The sequence below is a fragment of the Erigeron canadensis genome, chromosome 2 (assembly GCF_010389155.1).
Source record: "Erigeron canadensis isolate Cc75 chromosome 2, C_canadensis_v1, whole genome shotgun sequence".
NCBI lineage: Eukaryota > Viridiplantae > Streptophyta > Magnoliopsida > Asterales > Asteraceae > Erigeron > Erigeron canadensis.
This window is the reverse complement of record NC_057762.1, coordinates 7,005,284-7,019,424: the sequence shown is the minus strand read 5'-3', so window position 1 is coordinate 7,019,424 and position 14,141 is coordinate 7,005,284. Positions and strand designations below refer to the sequence as shown.

The following is a 14,141-nucleotide window of genomic DNA, read 5'->3' as shown; positions in this document are numbered from 1 at the left end:
GTTTGCAATTTGCTTGCCCTTTCCATTGCCATCAACCTTGCCTCTAGCTCTTCGCGATCTTTTAGCTTTTTGGATCCGACCCCCTTTGATCATAAGAACATTAGAGTCGTTGGCCTTTTTAGGAATCTTCTTCTCAAATTCAATGAGCATAGCATGGAGTTCATTAACACTCTTTTTCATACAGTGCATGTTATAGTTTTGCACAAAACTCTCAAATTCATTAGGAAGAGATTTGAGGATCATGCCAACTTTAACATCTTTATGATAAGCATACTCCATAGATTCCATTTTGTCAAAAATGCTCTTCATCTTGAGCACATGACTGCTAACCGGCTTCCCAGATTCTAGTTTCATGTCATGGAGTTCCACGACGTTGTCGAAAAGTTCCACTTCGGCTTGTTTCTCATATAGAGATTTCAGCTCGCTGATCATATCATATGGAGTGTAAAGTTCGAATTGTTTCTGTAGCTCAGGAGACATGCTCGCAAGCATCAAACAACAAACTTCATTGAATCTAGTGTATTGAACTCTATATTCAGCTCTTTGAGCTGCTGTAGCATTCTCAGCCAGTTCAGTAGGCCATTGTTTTTCAATGACATTCATACGTTCTTCAACTCGCAGAACAATTCATAGTTGACGAAACGAGTCATTGAAATTTGATCCAATAAGCTTTTCTCTTTCAAACATTTGCCGAAAAGCATTGGTGTTTGTGGAGGGATTCATCGCCATCTACAAAACAGATTAAGTTCAAAAATCAGTATTTTCGATAATCAATCCTTGAGAAATTAATTACCCAAATGTTTATGGAATAAACAATTAATCTCATCAAGGCTAGGATCCAATTGACATGCAACCATTTCATCAGTTGATCTGCTAGAAACGATTGCACTCAAAAGATAAGTGACGATCAGTAATTGCATTACAAGTGCAATTCCTAGAAAGTATGGGACCTACGTAAGACGCTCGATTCATCAAGCGATCTATCGTAGTCATGTTTTGTCCCATCTTTTGCCACGGGTCAAGGTCTCACCGCTTAACTCACTTTAAGTCGTCCAACTAAGAACGTGCAAAATTGACCACCACTGTGTACCAGTGAATGGGTTTTGCCATGCAATCGTCATTTCACCATTGTGTACCAGTGAGTAAAATAACGACCCTATGTGTCCTTGACAAATTGGATGGCAATGACTTAAGTTTATTGGGTTATACAATTTGATATGTGATCAAAAAGTTATGTTTAGAAGATTCATGCACATCTTCCAAACATAATATTTAATAAAATCATTTGTATAGTCTTAGCAACACGAGAGAGCTCGGTAGCTCCATTTGAACGCACAAAGAAGCGCAAGGGCAAAGGTATGCGATAAACGTGATTTAAAAACCCGCCCTTTTAGAAGGCTAGCGCACTCCGGCTTATACCTCTCTTAGAGTTTGTTCAAATGGGTGAGCCGGTGTATCTCAAGGTTGTAGGACTCCAATTTTATTAAAAAATCTCGTATTTCGATATTGCTTAGTCATGTTTATCTTTTCACAAAACAATTTTACATCACAATTTATCACAATAAATATGCAAAATTATAAACTATAACTATTTAAGCATGCAACGAGTTATGGTAGGCCACCTAAACATGTCACTATGGTTTATTAATGTCTAATCCGGCTCCCCCTTCAAAGAAGAGGACCACATACATCAAGTTGCCTTGATTGCGTAAGCCTTAAACATGTACAACACAAACAATTATCATATAATCACATAGTTAGCTTTCTGGAAATTCCAGTAGCTTCACGACCTGTTTAGACCTGTTTCTGGTCAGATTCAGATTTCGACCAGAACTACAAAGTTTTAGCCCTATGTGTTGAGAATCCACAGTTCAAAGCACAGCTTCTAACTCATTACGGATTAAAAGATCTGAATTTTTTAGTAAACTGTCGCAAAACAGAAAGTTTATACGAAAAATTCACATTGTCACACAATTAATTTTACAATTATCTAACATAATTAACCCTAATGATCAAGATTTCATATCAATATATCTAAGTAAGAATCATGAATGATTTGCATGAAAAATTCATGATTTTTACTTCTTTTTAACAATTAAAAGTAAAGGTACAACATATAATTACATACGATTTATCACATAAACATGTAATTAAATCAAAACTTGGATTAGGAACCCTAAAAAAAACTTTTTTTTTATTTTTCTGGAAAAATTTCGATCCATATATATATATTAAATAAAACTTTTTCTAATTAAATTACAAAATCAATTTAACAATATATATATATATATACTCGAAAATTTTAAATCAAGAACCCTAACCCCCCTTCAAGTTTTGATCTTTTGGTAATCAAAAAACATACATAGTAGGCTCGTGATACCACTGTTGGATTTTATAACTAATTATCACAACAAATCACAAAGCACGCAACGGAAGACAAGATCTATGTAGTTTAACTAATTAACCAAGGAATAGAATGTGTACCTTAATATGGAGAGATTGAAGACAAAATAAGGTTTAACTTAACCTCTCTACGATTGCACACTCAACGGTGGAACATATGTATGCTAGTACTTGATCACGAACAACCCTTTGCTTAAACCCGAAAACCTAGCTAACCCGAAAACTCCTTTTCCTAGCTATGAAAACCGAAAACCAAAAACCCTTGGGTTTATTGGTTTCGGTCGAGAGAGAGGGAGAGAAAAGAGAGGAGAAAACCCTATGGATTTAATTGTGTGAAAAACCAAATAACATAGGTTTATATTTATAGGATTAGGAAACTTAATGACCAAGTCTTGGAGGGTTTTGAGCCCTAGTCGACCGGCCCCCTTAGAGAACCATCTAGAGAAGTTTCCTAATTGTTTCCTAATTCCAACTCTTCTCCGTTAAGTCCGTTAATTAAGTACCGTTAACTTTTAACTCTTTTAACGAACCCCCGTTAGATTTTCGTGATCAAATTAATCAATAAATTACATTTAATATATTAATTAATTTATATTAACATTCACGTTGAGGTGTGACCGCATAGGCTTAAATACTTTTCGGACATACGTTCATTTTACGTGATCATATTCCAACATTAATATCATAACAGCCATGAGCTTCACCCTAACTTAGAGGAAATAGAACTGATAACAACACGTCAACACCTTCAATGATACCATTAAGATAGACACAATGAAGCAATGGAAAAATAATTAAAAGCTAAATACATGTAACAACATATCGTCACAATTAAGTCGCCATCTAAACTCGTCCTAATATATACTTAACATGTTTATAAAATCATAATTATAAACGAACTACACTTTGGATAGAAGGCGCTTAATATAAGTGAATAAAAGGAAAATGGAATAACTATTACTGTCCAGGTTAATCTCCCATGTACATGTAGATTAAAAGTGTTATGACTTCTACTACATTTTTACATTTACATGCAGGATCAAAAAAAGATATGTTCTCATTCTTAGAGTAAGTGATACTGGGTTCCACAGTAGAATTGGGAATTTCCAAGATCTCGCTTTTGGGAATATACCAATATACCATATATCGCATGTTTCCTTCTTTTTTTACTTACATGACTTGATGTGCTAACAAACGTATAGTAACCTCCTAATACATGTTAAGAAAGTTTACTAACAGACCAGCCTCGCATGGTTACTAACCCACCCAGCGATTGAGTGCTTGTTTTATTGATTATTTAAAAATGAAATACAAAGTTCATATATCTATACATATGATATATATTTATCATTAAAATGATTATTATATAGACACAGCCCCACAAAAATTAGTGATGTTAACCCCTCACTCCTAGAATATGAACACTCGACTCGTACCAAGCCTATCATCTACACATATACAGACGGTTAGATAAATGGTGTAAAGGTTGCTTACATGTGAACACCATGTAATTAAACAACCGTAAAAATTATTATAATCTTGCCATAGTGCAATTCTCTTTGAGAGATTAAAGTTTACCCTTCCTACAAAAGGCATTTAACTTATCTCAAATCATAATAAAGAACACTAACTTGGTGGCTTTAAAGCTACATTATCTGCCAATATCACACTTGAACTGAAGCAAAACAAACATTTATAAAGACCCACCCCCTGATGTCTCTAAAGCTATATTATCTGCCAAACAATCTTAACCAGTGACCATTAGCCAACTTGGTGGTCTCTTTTGAATATAATCTACTGTACCTGGAGTCAACTTTAGTGAGATAATAGGTGCCTGGAGCTAGAATTGTAGTGTCTTGGCTAGTCACAAAGTCCTTGTCACCATATCTATGTTCCATTACCTTCACGAGTTCGACAAATTTTTCTAGGGAAAGCTACACTCCAAAAAGTTGATTATAAGCAAGTGCATGAATGATGTCATACTAATATAAAAGATCAAATAGAATAAATGTGTGCGTATAAAAAATTGGCAGATGCCTCATAGACAAACCTCAAATTGCCAAATACCAAAAGCACTGTTGATGCACCCCATCCTTTCCTTCTAGCATTCCAAGATTCGGTTCCAAGCCAACATATTCATTGCAAAATCACTGGCGCTTTGCATTCTTGAGTGTAACAACGGTCTCAGTATCCAATACTCCTCCCTGTTAGGATGGACGATAAAGCCTCTCTACGAATACAAATGACCCTCTTGTATCTAAAAAAATAGTGTGCGATGATGGTTGATAGTAGAGGCAATGTTTGGTTCATTTTATTTGACATGCCACACAAATCTTTCTTGCTCCTATCTACATTAACTTTTACCCCATCGAGCTGCAAAACATGCATTGATACGTTTATAACCCTTGTTCAGGAGACAAAATGCATAATTCAGAAGGTAAATAAGAACGCATATAACAAACCTAGCATAAAGTAGGAAAGTATGGTTCGCACGCTGCAAAGGCTCATGCTGTTGAATCTTGCAAGATGAAAGCACCTACCTGTCCCGTTTCCAGAATAGCTCTATTGCCAACTTTGATTTTGTCAGTCAACCTTTTTAGATTCTCCATTGAAGTCGTGAGTCTTCCCCCTGAGAGCAAAATACCCCTGTTACATTGTTCTATGGTAAGAAAACCATCATATTGCAAGGGGATAAACTTATGAAGTACCATAAATTGATAACACACATAGGTTTTTGTCTAAAAGTTTGTTGCTTTGTGAATCAAATAGAAAATAAAGTGTGTCGAATGTTCTTATAGCTAAACTGAGATACAATGCTGATCAACTTGCTCATATGGGAAACAAATAATAGAATGATAGTTATGAGAAAAACCTACAGGGTCGCTGGCTTGAGAGGGAAAATTCCTCTACAGGACTAAGGGAATCTTGGGCATTTACATTTTTTCCCCCTGACCTACAATATAGTTTGTGGCTTTAAATCCGATTAAAGATATATATATATGTATGTATGTGTGAAATACTTACAATGATGTGCCTTATTTGACTCGTCATTTGTTTCAACTTTGTATTCTGAAAGAAAACAACTCCATGTGCTCTAGGGACATGTTATAAAGATACATAAAACGGACAACATAAATTCAAATATCAAAATGTGGTCATAGAATCTCAAACTGAATCAGAAGTAACACCTTCATTTTATATGTATTGAACTTCAAGAACTTGTTATTGCATGTACCCCGTGACCTTTTCACTAGGTTCTCAGTCCCTTTGATGAAACTGCTAGATCATCATCATCATGTCATCATAACAGGGTCCACAGCATCGGTTTAGATGTTATAAAAAGGTCAGATACACGAAGCAGTACTATCTAAAAGCTTGGTTCATACGATGGCAAAATGTGCAAAAGTTCAATACATTCTCAAATAACTGGCCTAAATATAAGGAGACATATAAACGATATTTATATATATAAAAAAAAAGCATCAAAAGTTAAAACAGAGTTAGACTAACGTAAACCCATAAAAGTTTGTCTACTTTTACCAAGAGGCCTAGCAACTCAAGCAAACAGTGCTCATGAAACCGTAAGGGAAAGTCTTCTAAAAGCATTAACTTCCATCTCTGAAATCAATCCCTCCATTCACAGAAACCCCTTTTTCCTGCCATTTTCATATATTAAAAAAAATCATAAAAAACAAAACTTAATAAATAAACTCACCTAGGTAGTCATACAATCATACATATAATCAAATACCTAATATAAAAGCTAACACTTTATAAACATTATGCATTAACCATAACTTCCTAACCATAATCACTTATAGGTAACTCAAAATTTTGTCATAAAATTATGAATATATACCATAACTTTAACCATAATCACTAATAGGTAACTCAAAAGTCCTCGTTAACAAATAAAAATAACATTACATTCAAAATTGAATCATAAATTACCTCATTTTTTCCACTCAACATACAAGTACCATAAACATAATAAACATCAATGCATTAAGCCCCTCATAAATTTAATCACAACTTTTGTTCTAACTAAGCAACTATAACTCAACTTTATATTATATATATATAGATATCCATCTACATATTCTAAACCTACGTTTAAATGTCGCATTAATTTGAGCCATTTTTTCTAACATGTTAACGATAACTATTTTTACAAATTAATATTATATGCTAACTTAAAGTAAGAGTTTTCAACTTACAAACTTAAAGTAAGAGTTTTCAACTTGTCATTACAATCTTTCATTCCTTGCTTGCTTTTATATGTTTTTTTGTTGTAAATCCCCCCCCAATTGTTTAAGACTTGTTCTTCTAATCTTCAAACCCGTCTTCGCATCACGCCTAGTCTTTGCTTGATCCAAGTCTTCTCAACTTGTAGTAGAATCTTGTCTTTATAAATCTTTGATGACGTCACACCATCTTCTTGCTCCTCAGGAACTTTTCTTCACACAAATATGCTTCATACGAGTCTGCGTCACACAAACTTGCTTTATAGTTTTTCACCACTTGGCATCGCACCATTTACTTTTAATCAATCACTGACCTTGTTCATCACGAACCATCCTTCACGGTAAACTTGGTTATTTTACACAACCTTTAATTCTCTAACAGAGTTTTGATCCTTCACGGATTGAAACCGCGTTACACGTGTTTCCTTATAATTCAATCACTGATTAAATTACACCCTTCACAGGTTATTTCCCGCATCACACGGTCTTTGCTTTGACTTGATCCAATCACTAAATCTTGTCAATCCACCCTTCACATGTTACTTCTCCGCATCACACGACTCTGTCTTGATCGCGTCACACGATCAAGCCTTCAAACTTTCTAGTCTTCGTCAGTAAAGCACATCAGAAGTGCTCATCATCATCAGTCTCTATGGAGAGTCCTGCAAATCCCTTTCTCTTTTGTGCTTGAACCTTCATAAGCATAGTGCCCAAGTTTTCCACACTTGTAGCAATCTGTTTGCGACTTGTCAACATTCATTCGCGGTTTTTTGTCGTTTCCTGCCGAATCCTCTGAGTTGTGACCTTCGCCTTTATATTTCCCTCTGCCTCGTCCTCTCGACGAATCTTGTCCACGTTTCCCAAAACCCCTTCCTTGATTAAATTTATTGTTGTGACGTGTCAACAATAACTTGTTTTGATCATCACTTTCTTTATTATTCTTAAACTTTGTTCTCTCCTCGAAAGCCTTCAATCTTCCTATCGCATCATCTAGCGTCATTTTGTCAAGGTCGCAGTGTTGCTCGATGGATGCAACAACTTGTATAAACCTATCTGGTACAGAATTCAGAAGTTTTTGTACTAGACTTGGTTGATCAAATGTTGAACCCAAATTCGCTGCCTTAGTGACAATCCCATCTATCTTCGCGGTAAATGCATCGATTGTCTCTTCCTCGTTCATTTGCAACATCTCAAACTCGGATTTGAGTGTTTGCAATCTTGCCTTTTTTACTCTATCTTCTCCAACATATCTTGTCTTAAGTGCATCCCACACTTCTTTTGCGGTCTTACAATTTGCAACTTGTAAAACTAGATCTTCTGACAACGCTTGAAATATATACGCCATCACGGCCTTTTTTTTCTCTACATCGGTTTCAGTGCCTAGTTCTATAACTTCTCATATACCGTTTGCTTCTAAAATAGTTTTGAAACGAATAGCCCAAACGGGGTAATTTGTAGAATTTAAAACCGGACATTGAAAGTGCATTGTTGTTGTTGTTACCGCTTGAACCCGACATGGTTTCTAAGTTTTACTTTTAATACTTAAATTACTATACTTCCAACAATTATCAAAAACTTTATTTCTTTCTAACCACAATAATTCTTAAAATAATTCTAAAGTTTTCCCAATGTAAACTCTAATAAATAGAATCCTTATAATTAAATTGATAAGAAATAAAAGGATAAGGAACCTTTGGATTGAAGAGTCACTGCCTCTTTTTCCTTTTGATTCACGTTGCTTACCAAAATCCAAAAAGTTTGACTTTTCTCACCAATTACCAAGATTCTGCCTTTTCTCCTAACCTTCACTAGCTTCCGTTCCTTTTTTTCTTCTTGTTGTCGGCGAAGATCAAAGGTAAGAATCAAGCAAATCCAATTTCTTCAGCCTTGACCTCACACCGCAAACAATCAACCGTCCCTGTTTTGGTTGTTCTTCAAAATCGAATCACTCGATCTTGGTACTGTTTCTGGTTGTTGTTTATCACAAATGAACAGCCCTCTCCAACGATTCTTCAATTCCTCAACCTTCGCTCGCTCTGAGGTATGATTATTGAATTGAAGAACAAGTGTATAATTGAATCACTCACTTAACATTAAATCAAACTATATACAATCGTTGTACACAATTTTGATTACAAAGTCCTTACAATCAGCAGAACCAAAACATACCTTGATTCTCATAAAACTGTTCAACCAGACTGAACCATTTGGCCAGGTCATCACCAAAGCAAGTTACAAATCATGATGAAAATGGTGGACGGCATTACACAGCAAATGATTTTAGGAACTTTTGTTTGTAAACCATCCTACTGATTGAAAATTGTGGAACATGATACTGAATATACATACAAGATGACGACACAAATGGTTAGCAGTTGGTAGAACCTAATATGGAACAAAAAAACTAACCATACTAATTAGAATAGAAATTAAAATATTTGATTGGGGACTCAACGACTAGCCCAATACTCAGAGTCTCCTTCACTTCCCAGTTTTGCAACTAGACCAGTAATACTACCACTATACAAGCATGCAAATGTCATCCTGCTGAGGCAGTGAAGAGCAGTTTCAAATTGTGATGTGGATGATCAGGGGAACAACAAATATAAAGTAGTTGCTCAAAATCCCTTTGTAGTAAAAACTTCTCTTTAGAGTAGTCAAAACTGGCAACAGCTGAATTTGCATCTCTGGGTATCCAGAAAGTAAGGACCCCCTTAGAAACAGCAACAAACATGACATGACGAATAGATTTTTCCAACCATTATTTTTCAAGTAAGGCAGATGGTGGCTTTTATATTTTTGCTCCCATGAATATAAAAGTATTAATGATGCATGAGTTGATAGTCAAGTAATAGATGGCGTAATCTGAAGTACATATTAGGTGCAAATTTATATACCTTGCTTCTGGCGGGGATGCTCCAACCATTCAATGTTCCATCTCCAGATCCTGGAACATAATCATTTGTTTTAGGAGATGATTCTTTTTACTAAAATAGTGCTACCATCAGAAGTCAGAACCAACCAGGGGCAAACATTGATGAAGTTCCTTCATTAGAAAACATGCTTAAAATTTCCGTTTCACTTTCAAGATGATTGTCTAATTTCATCAAGTATTCAGGGCAATGTTTATACGAGATTAATTAATCAGCATGGGCTATAACTTATAGGCATAAGATTCATATTGAACAGAACCAATGCAATTGAATATACCTGAAAGCACATATTTGGCCATCAAGGGCAAATGTGGCCTCAATTGTTGTGTTTGGAGAAGCATCCACACTAAATCCGCATCTCTGCATAAAATACTTCGATAAACAAAAATATACATAAATAATAATCATATTAGCAGAGTAAACAAATTGTTAACCTTCTCGCCATTATATGCATCTAAGACATAAATGGTGTTACTCTTGGTGATCAGAAGCATTGATTTACCATCATTGCTGAATTTTATATCCCACACCTCAGCCATATCTCCTAAATGAATGTGCCCTAAATGAATGATAAGGATCATATTTAGATGCAAGAATGTTTCAATCTGTTTATTGAACAAGAGTTATTTTATTTTGTTTCTGTTTTTTTCCTTCAAGATGATAGATTGGAACCTTATCATATGACTGTGAATCAAATAATTTGATAGCACCACCTTCCATTGATATCGCAAAGACAAGGCCTTGTTGGTCATAAGCAACTGTAATATGTCCTGAAAAGTGTATGCTTTCCTAATATTATTCAGTTCAAACACTATTTGCCAACTCTCATGTTCATAAGTCTAGGGGTGTTCATTGTCAATATTAAAATATTGACAAACCGTGAACCAAACCCATATGCGTTCTGTAAAACTAAACCTATATTTTGTGATTAACCTCCAGAGACTTAGTTATATTGTCATACAAAAAAAGTTATAAACTAAAATAACTCCATTTCAGAAAGACATATGATTAATCACTGGAAAAAATGCATGTTTTCCTACTAATCTGCAGTTCAAACATCAAACACCCATATATTCAAAAACATCTGCACTAAAACCAGCCATCAGCCATCTTGTGAGCATTGTCTTCCTTGTTCGTCACAACTAAGGCTTCAATTCTTTATAGTTTCTGCAACAAAAAACTGAACTTAGATGAAACCGCACACATCCTTAAAGAAATTTTTTTTATTAAAAGAGAAAACTTTATAAACAGAGAAATGAATTACCTGGTTTCTCTTAATCAAATCATGGACATCTTCAAGCCGCCATAGCCGGTTAATATCAAAACGCATGGAGCTTTCATAAACAAAGATTTAAAAAATCATATTATAGTAAAACTAAACTAATCTACTCTTAGTATACCAATTCTAGTCAGCATGAAAAAGAAATGAAAGTATTCAACGAGTTTATGTTTACTCACTTCGACACGTATGACCAGTTTACATAATGCATGCTAAAATAGACTTGTCAATAGAGCAAATTAATGTGTCTTGTATGTATGTATGTGTGTGTGTTGGAGAATTGAAAGAGAGAAAAATTACTTGAAATAAGAAGGCTTGGAAGGCCATTCCGAAGTGGATTGATCCAAAGGATAACTATGAAGTCTTAATTACTGCAAAGGCAAGGTCTTGTTGGTCATAAGCAACTGTAGCCCTGAAAAGTAATGTGCGCAAGTCAGTATCATAACTCCATAAGTTTTGTTCATGGTTAACATAAAAATTTTGAAACACTAGTTGCCAACTGTCATGTTCATAAGTTTCCCTAATATTCTGCGGTTCAAAACACTATTTGCCAACTGTCATGTTCATAAGTTTTGTTCATGGTTAACATAAAAATTTTGACAAACCTTGAACCAAACTCATATTTTCAAAAACATCTGCACTAAAACCAGGCATCTTGTGAACATTGTTTTCCTTGTTCGTTACAACTATGGCTTCTATTCTTTATAGTTTCTGCAACAAAAAACTGAACTTGGATTAAACTGCACACATTCTAAAAGAAAAAAAAAAAATTTTTTTATTAAAACAGCAACTTTTATAAAGAGAGAAATGAATTACCTGGTTTTTCTTAATCAAATCATGGACATCTTTGAGTCGCCATAGCCGGTTAGTATTAAAATGCAATGGAGCTTTAATAAACAAAGATTTAAAAAATCAAATTACAATAAAAGTACACTAATCCACTCGATACCAATTCTAGTCAGCCTGAAAAAGAAATGAAAGTATACAACGAGTTTATGTTTACTCAATTTGACATGTATGACCAGTTTACATATTGCAGCCGTCTTATATCTAACTGGCTTGTAATTGTATGATCCAAGTAACTTGCTGGATCACTTTGTTTAATATATACATAATGACAGTTCAAAAATAACTTACATAGCTTGGCCCTATTTGACCCCCCAAATACACAAGGTAGTCATAGAGATCCAATTAGTGACATTAATTTAGCCAATTTGAAGTGACTGATTTCAAAGTCTTTGGGTAAATATTCTGTATCAACATCAAGTATGACCTGTTTCAATCAACAATTAGACATAAAAAGATTTAACGAAATATAAGAGAAAAGTGAAAGTACTAGTTCACCAAGGTCAATGCCTCAATGGTGAAGGAATGCTCATCCTCACTATGAAAGGTTTTGAGGAAGCAGCCATGCACTAGCTTTTGTAAAGATGGTTGATAGATGTTCCTAATTTCATATCAATAATGGAATATGATAAATCCATGATATCTTGAAACATAAGGAAAAAATGAAGACCGTAATTACTCAGGCTGTACCCTAATTATATTAATGAGATAGAACATCATCTGGTAATCTGGTATAATAAAAAACTTATGCTACACATCTCTGGCATAGTGGGCATGGCGACCAGATAAAAGTTGAAGCACAGATTAGACCAACAGTAAACATAAAGATTAAATGAAAACAAAGTAATTGTGCATAGTGCTTACAATAAAGTAATATTTAACATAACTAATGTTCAACATGGATCTCACAGATAACAAAGCATGAATCTACATGTAATGCGTTTAAATTTTTGTTAACTTTTAACCTGCGTGAAATCTAATTTCAAGAACTTTACTTGCATCTTTCAGAAGTCCTCTACTCAGATGCACACTTTGGTCATTGTCCCATAATCATCCCTCAATGACCAAGCAAAAGTAGTGTTTCCATGTAGGAATGCACCAAAAAGGAACCACCTATTCCATGAACTCCGATGTTAGTGTTGCTTGTTGGTTCTGGCTCATAATTAGCAAGTTCATATTCCAAATCAAATCTATTTTCATTTTCATTCTTTACTTCAATTATGGGTGCACCATTCCTTCGGAATCCCAGTGTTGGATGTACTAATGCATTATCACGTGCATTAATGGTGTATAGCTTATTGAAAGATCTAGTACAACCATCCCCAATCATCCCATCCATACTTAGACACGTATGAGCAGTTTACATATTGCAGTCATCTTAGATCTAACTGGCTTGTAACTGTATGATCCAAGTAACTTGCTGGATCATTTGTTTAATATACGTAATGACAATTCAAAAAAAAAAAAAGTTACATAGCTTGGCCCTATTTCACCTCCCAAATACACAAGGTAGTCTTAGAAATCCAATTACTGACGTTTAGCCAAATTGAAGTGACCGGTTTCAAAGGATTTGGGTAAATATTCTGTATCAACATCAAGTTTCCCTATTCCTATCAACACTTAGGCATAAAAAGATCTAACGAAATATAAGACAAAAGCGAAAGTACTAGTTCACCAAGGTTAATGCCTCAATGGTGAAGGAAGGCTCATCCTCACATGTATGAAAGGTTTGAGGAAGCAGCCATGCACTATCTTTTGTAGAGGATGGTTGATAAATGTTCCTGATTTCATATCAATAATGGAATAAGATAAATCCAAGATATCTTGAAACATAAGGAAAAACTGAAAAATTCAGATTGTACCCTCCTATAATATATCAATGAGATAGAAAATCATGCAGTATAATATGATTAGGAAAACAGAAATAACAAAACATATATACCATACATCTCTGGCATAGTGGAAAATGAGTGTAAGACAACCAGGAAAAAGTTGAAGCACAAATTAGACCAACATCAAAACATAGTGAATGTCAACAAAGTAGCTGTGCATAATGTTTACAATGAAATAAGATTCAACATAACTAATGTGAAACATGGATCTTACAGATAACAAAAGTACAAAATTTTTCTGAAGTCCTCTATTCCAATGCACAAAATTTTTCTGAAGTCCTCTACTCAAACTCGAAAAGAGCAAGAGACTCCCTTAGGTTAGATAACAACGAATCAATGTGGAGCGTGAGTGCTAAAGCACCAGGAAGGTTTACTTTGGTAAATTCTTCACTTGTCAAATCGAATGACATGATTAAATTGCGATATCCAAATCCATCAACCACATTACTACTATCAGCGGCAAGCCAATATAAAAAACCATCTATAGCTACCCCTTTATATCTAAATCTAATCAAGTTATGAGGAAGATTTCTACTTAATGGTC

At 34.6% G+C, this 14,141-nt stretch overlaps 2 protein-coding genes across 2 annotated transcripts; both read right to left on the bottom strand.

The window, feature by feature from the left end:
• Nucleotides 1–7,290: 7,290 nt before the first annotated feature.
• On the bottom strand, nucleotides 7,291–7,992 carry LOC122587615. The gene has a single exon (XM_043759790.1). The coding sequence runs from the start codon at nucleotides 7,990–7,992 to the stop codon at nucleotides 7,291–7,293; it is 702 nt and encodes a 233-aa protein (XP_043615725.1).
• A 345-nt stretch (nucleotides 7,993–8,337) lies between these two features.
• On the bottom strand, nucleotides 8,338–10,231 carry LOC122586923 (protein ANTHESIS POMOTING FACTOR 1-like). The gene is made up of 5 exons (XM_043758954.1): nucleotides 10,015–10,231; nucleotides 9,858–9,940; nucleotides 9,545–9,594; nucleotides 8,817–9,334; nucleotides 8,338–8,683 (listed from the first exon to the last, which is right to left on the bottom strand). The coding sequence occupies exons 1-4, from the start codon at nucleotides 10,159–10,161 to the stop codon at nucleotides 9,216–9,218; spliced, it is 399 nt and encodes a 132-aa protein (XP_043614889.1). The 5' UTR covers nucleotides 10,162–10,231; the 3' UTR covers nucleotides 8,338–8,683; nucleotides 8,817–9,215.
• Nucleotides 10,232–14,141: the final 3,910 nt, after the last annotated feature.

Coding starts and splice junctions, on each gene's coding strand:
- LOC122587615 (XM_043759790.1), bottom strand. CDS start 7,992: ATGGCGTATATATTTCAAGCGTTGTCAGAAGATCTAGTTTTACAAGTT.
- LOC122586923 (XM_043758954.1), bottom strand. CDS start 10,161: ATGATCCTTATCATTCATTTAGGGCACATTCATTTAGGAGATATGGCT. Junction 9,595..9,857: donor GGCCAAATATGTGCTTTCAG/GTATATTCAATT, acceptor ATTATGTTCCAG/GATCTGGAGATGGAACATTG. Junction 9,335..9,544: donor GCATCCCCGCCAGAAGCAAG/GTATATAAATTT, acceptor CTGGATACCCAG/AGATGCAAATTCAGCTGTTG.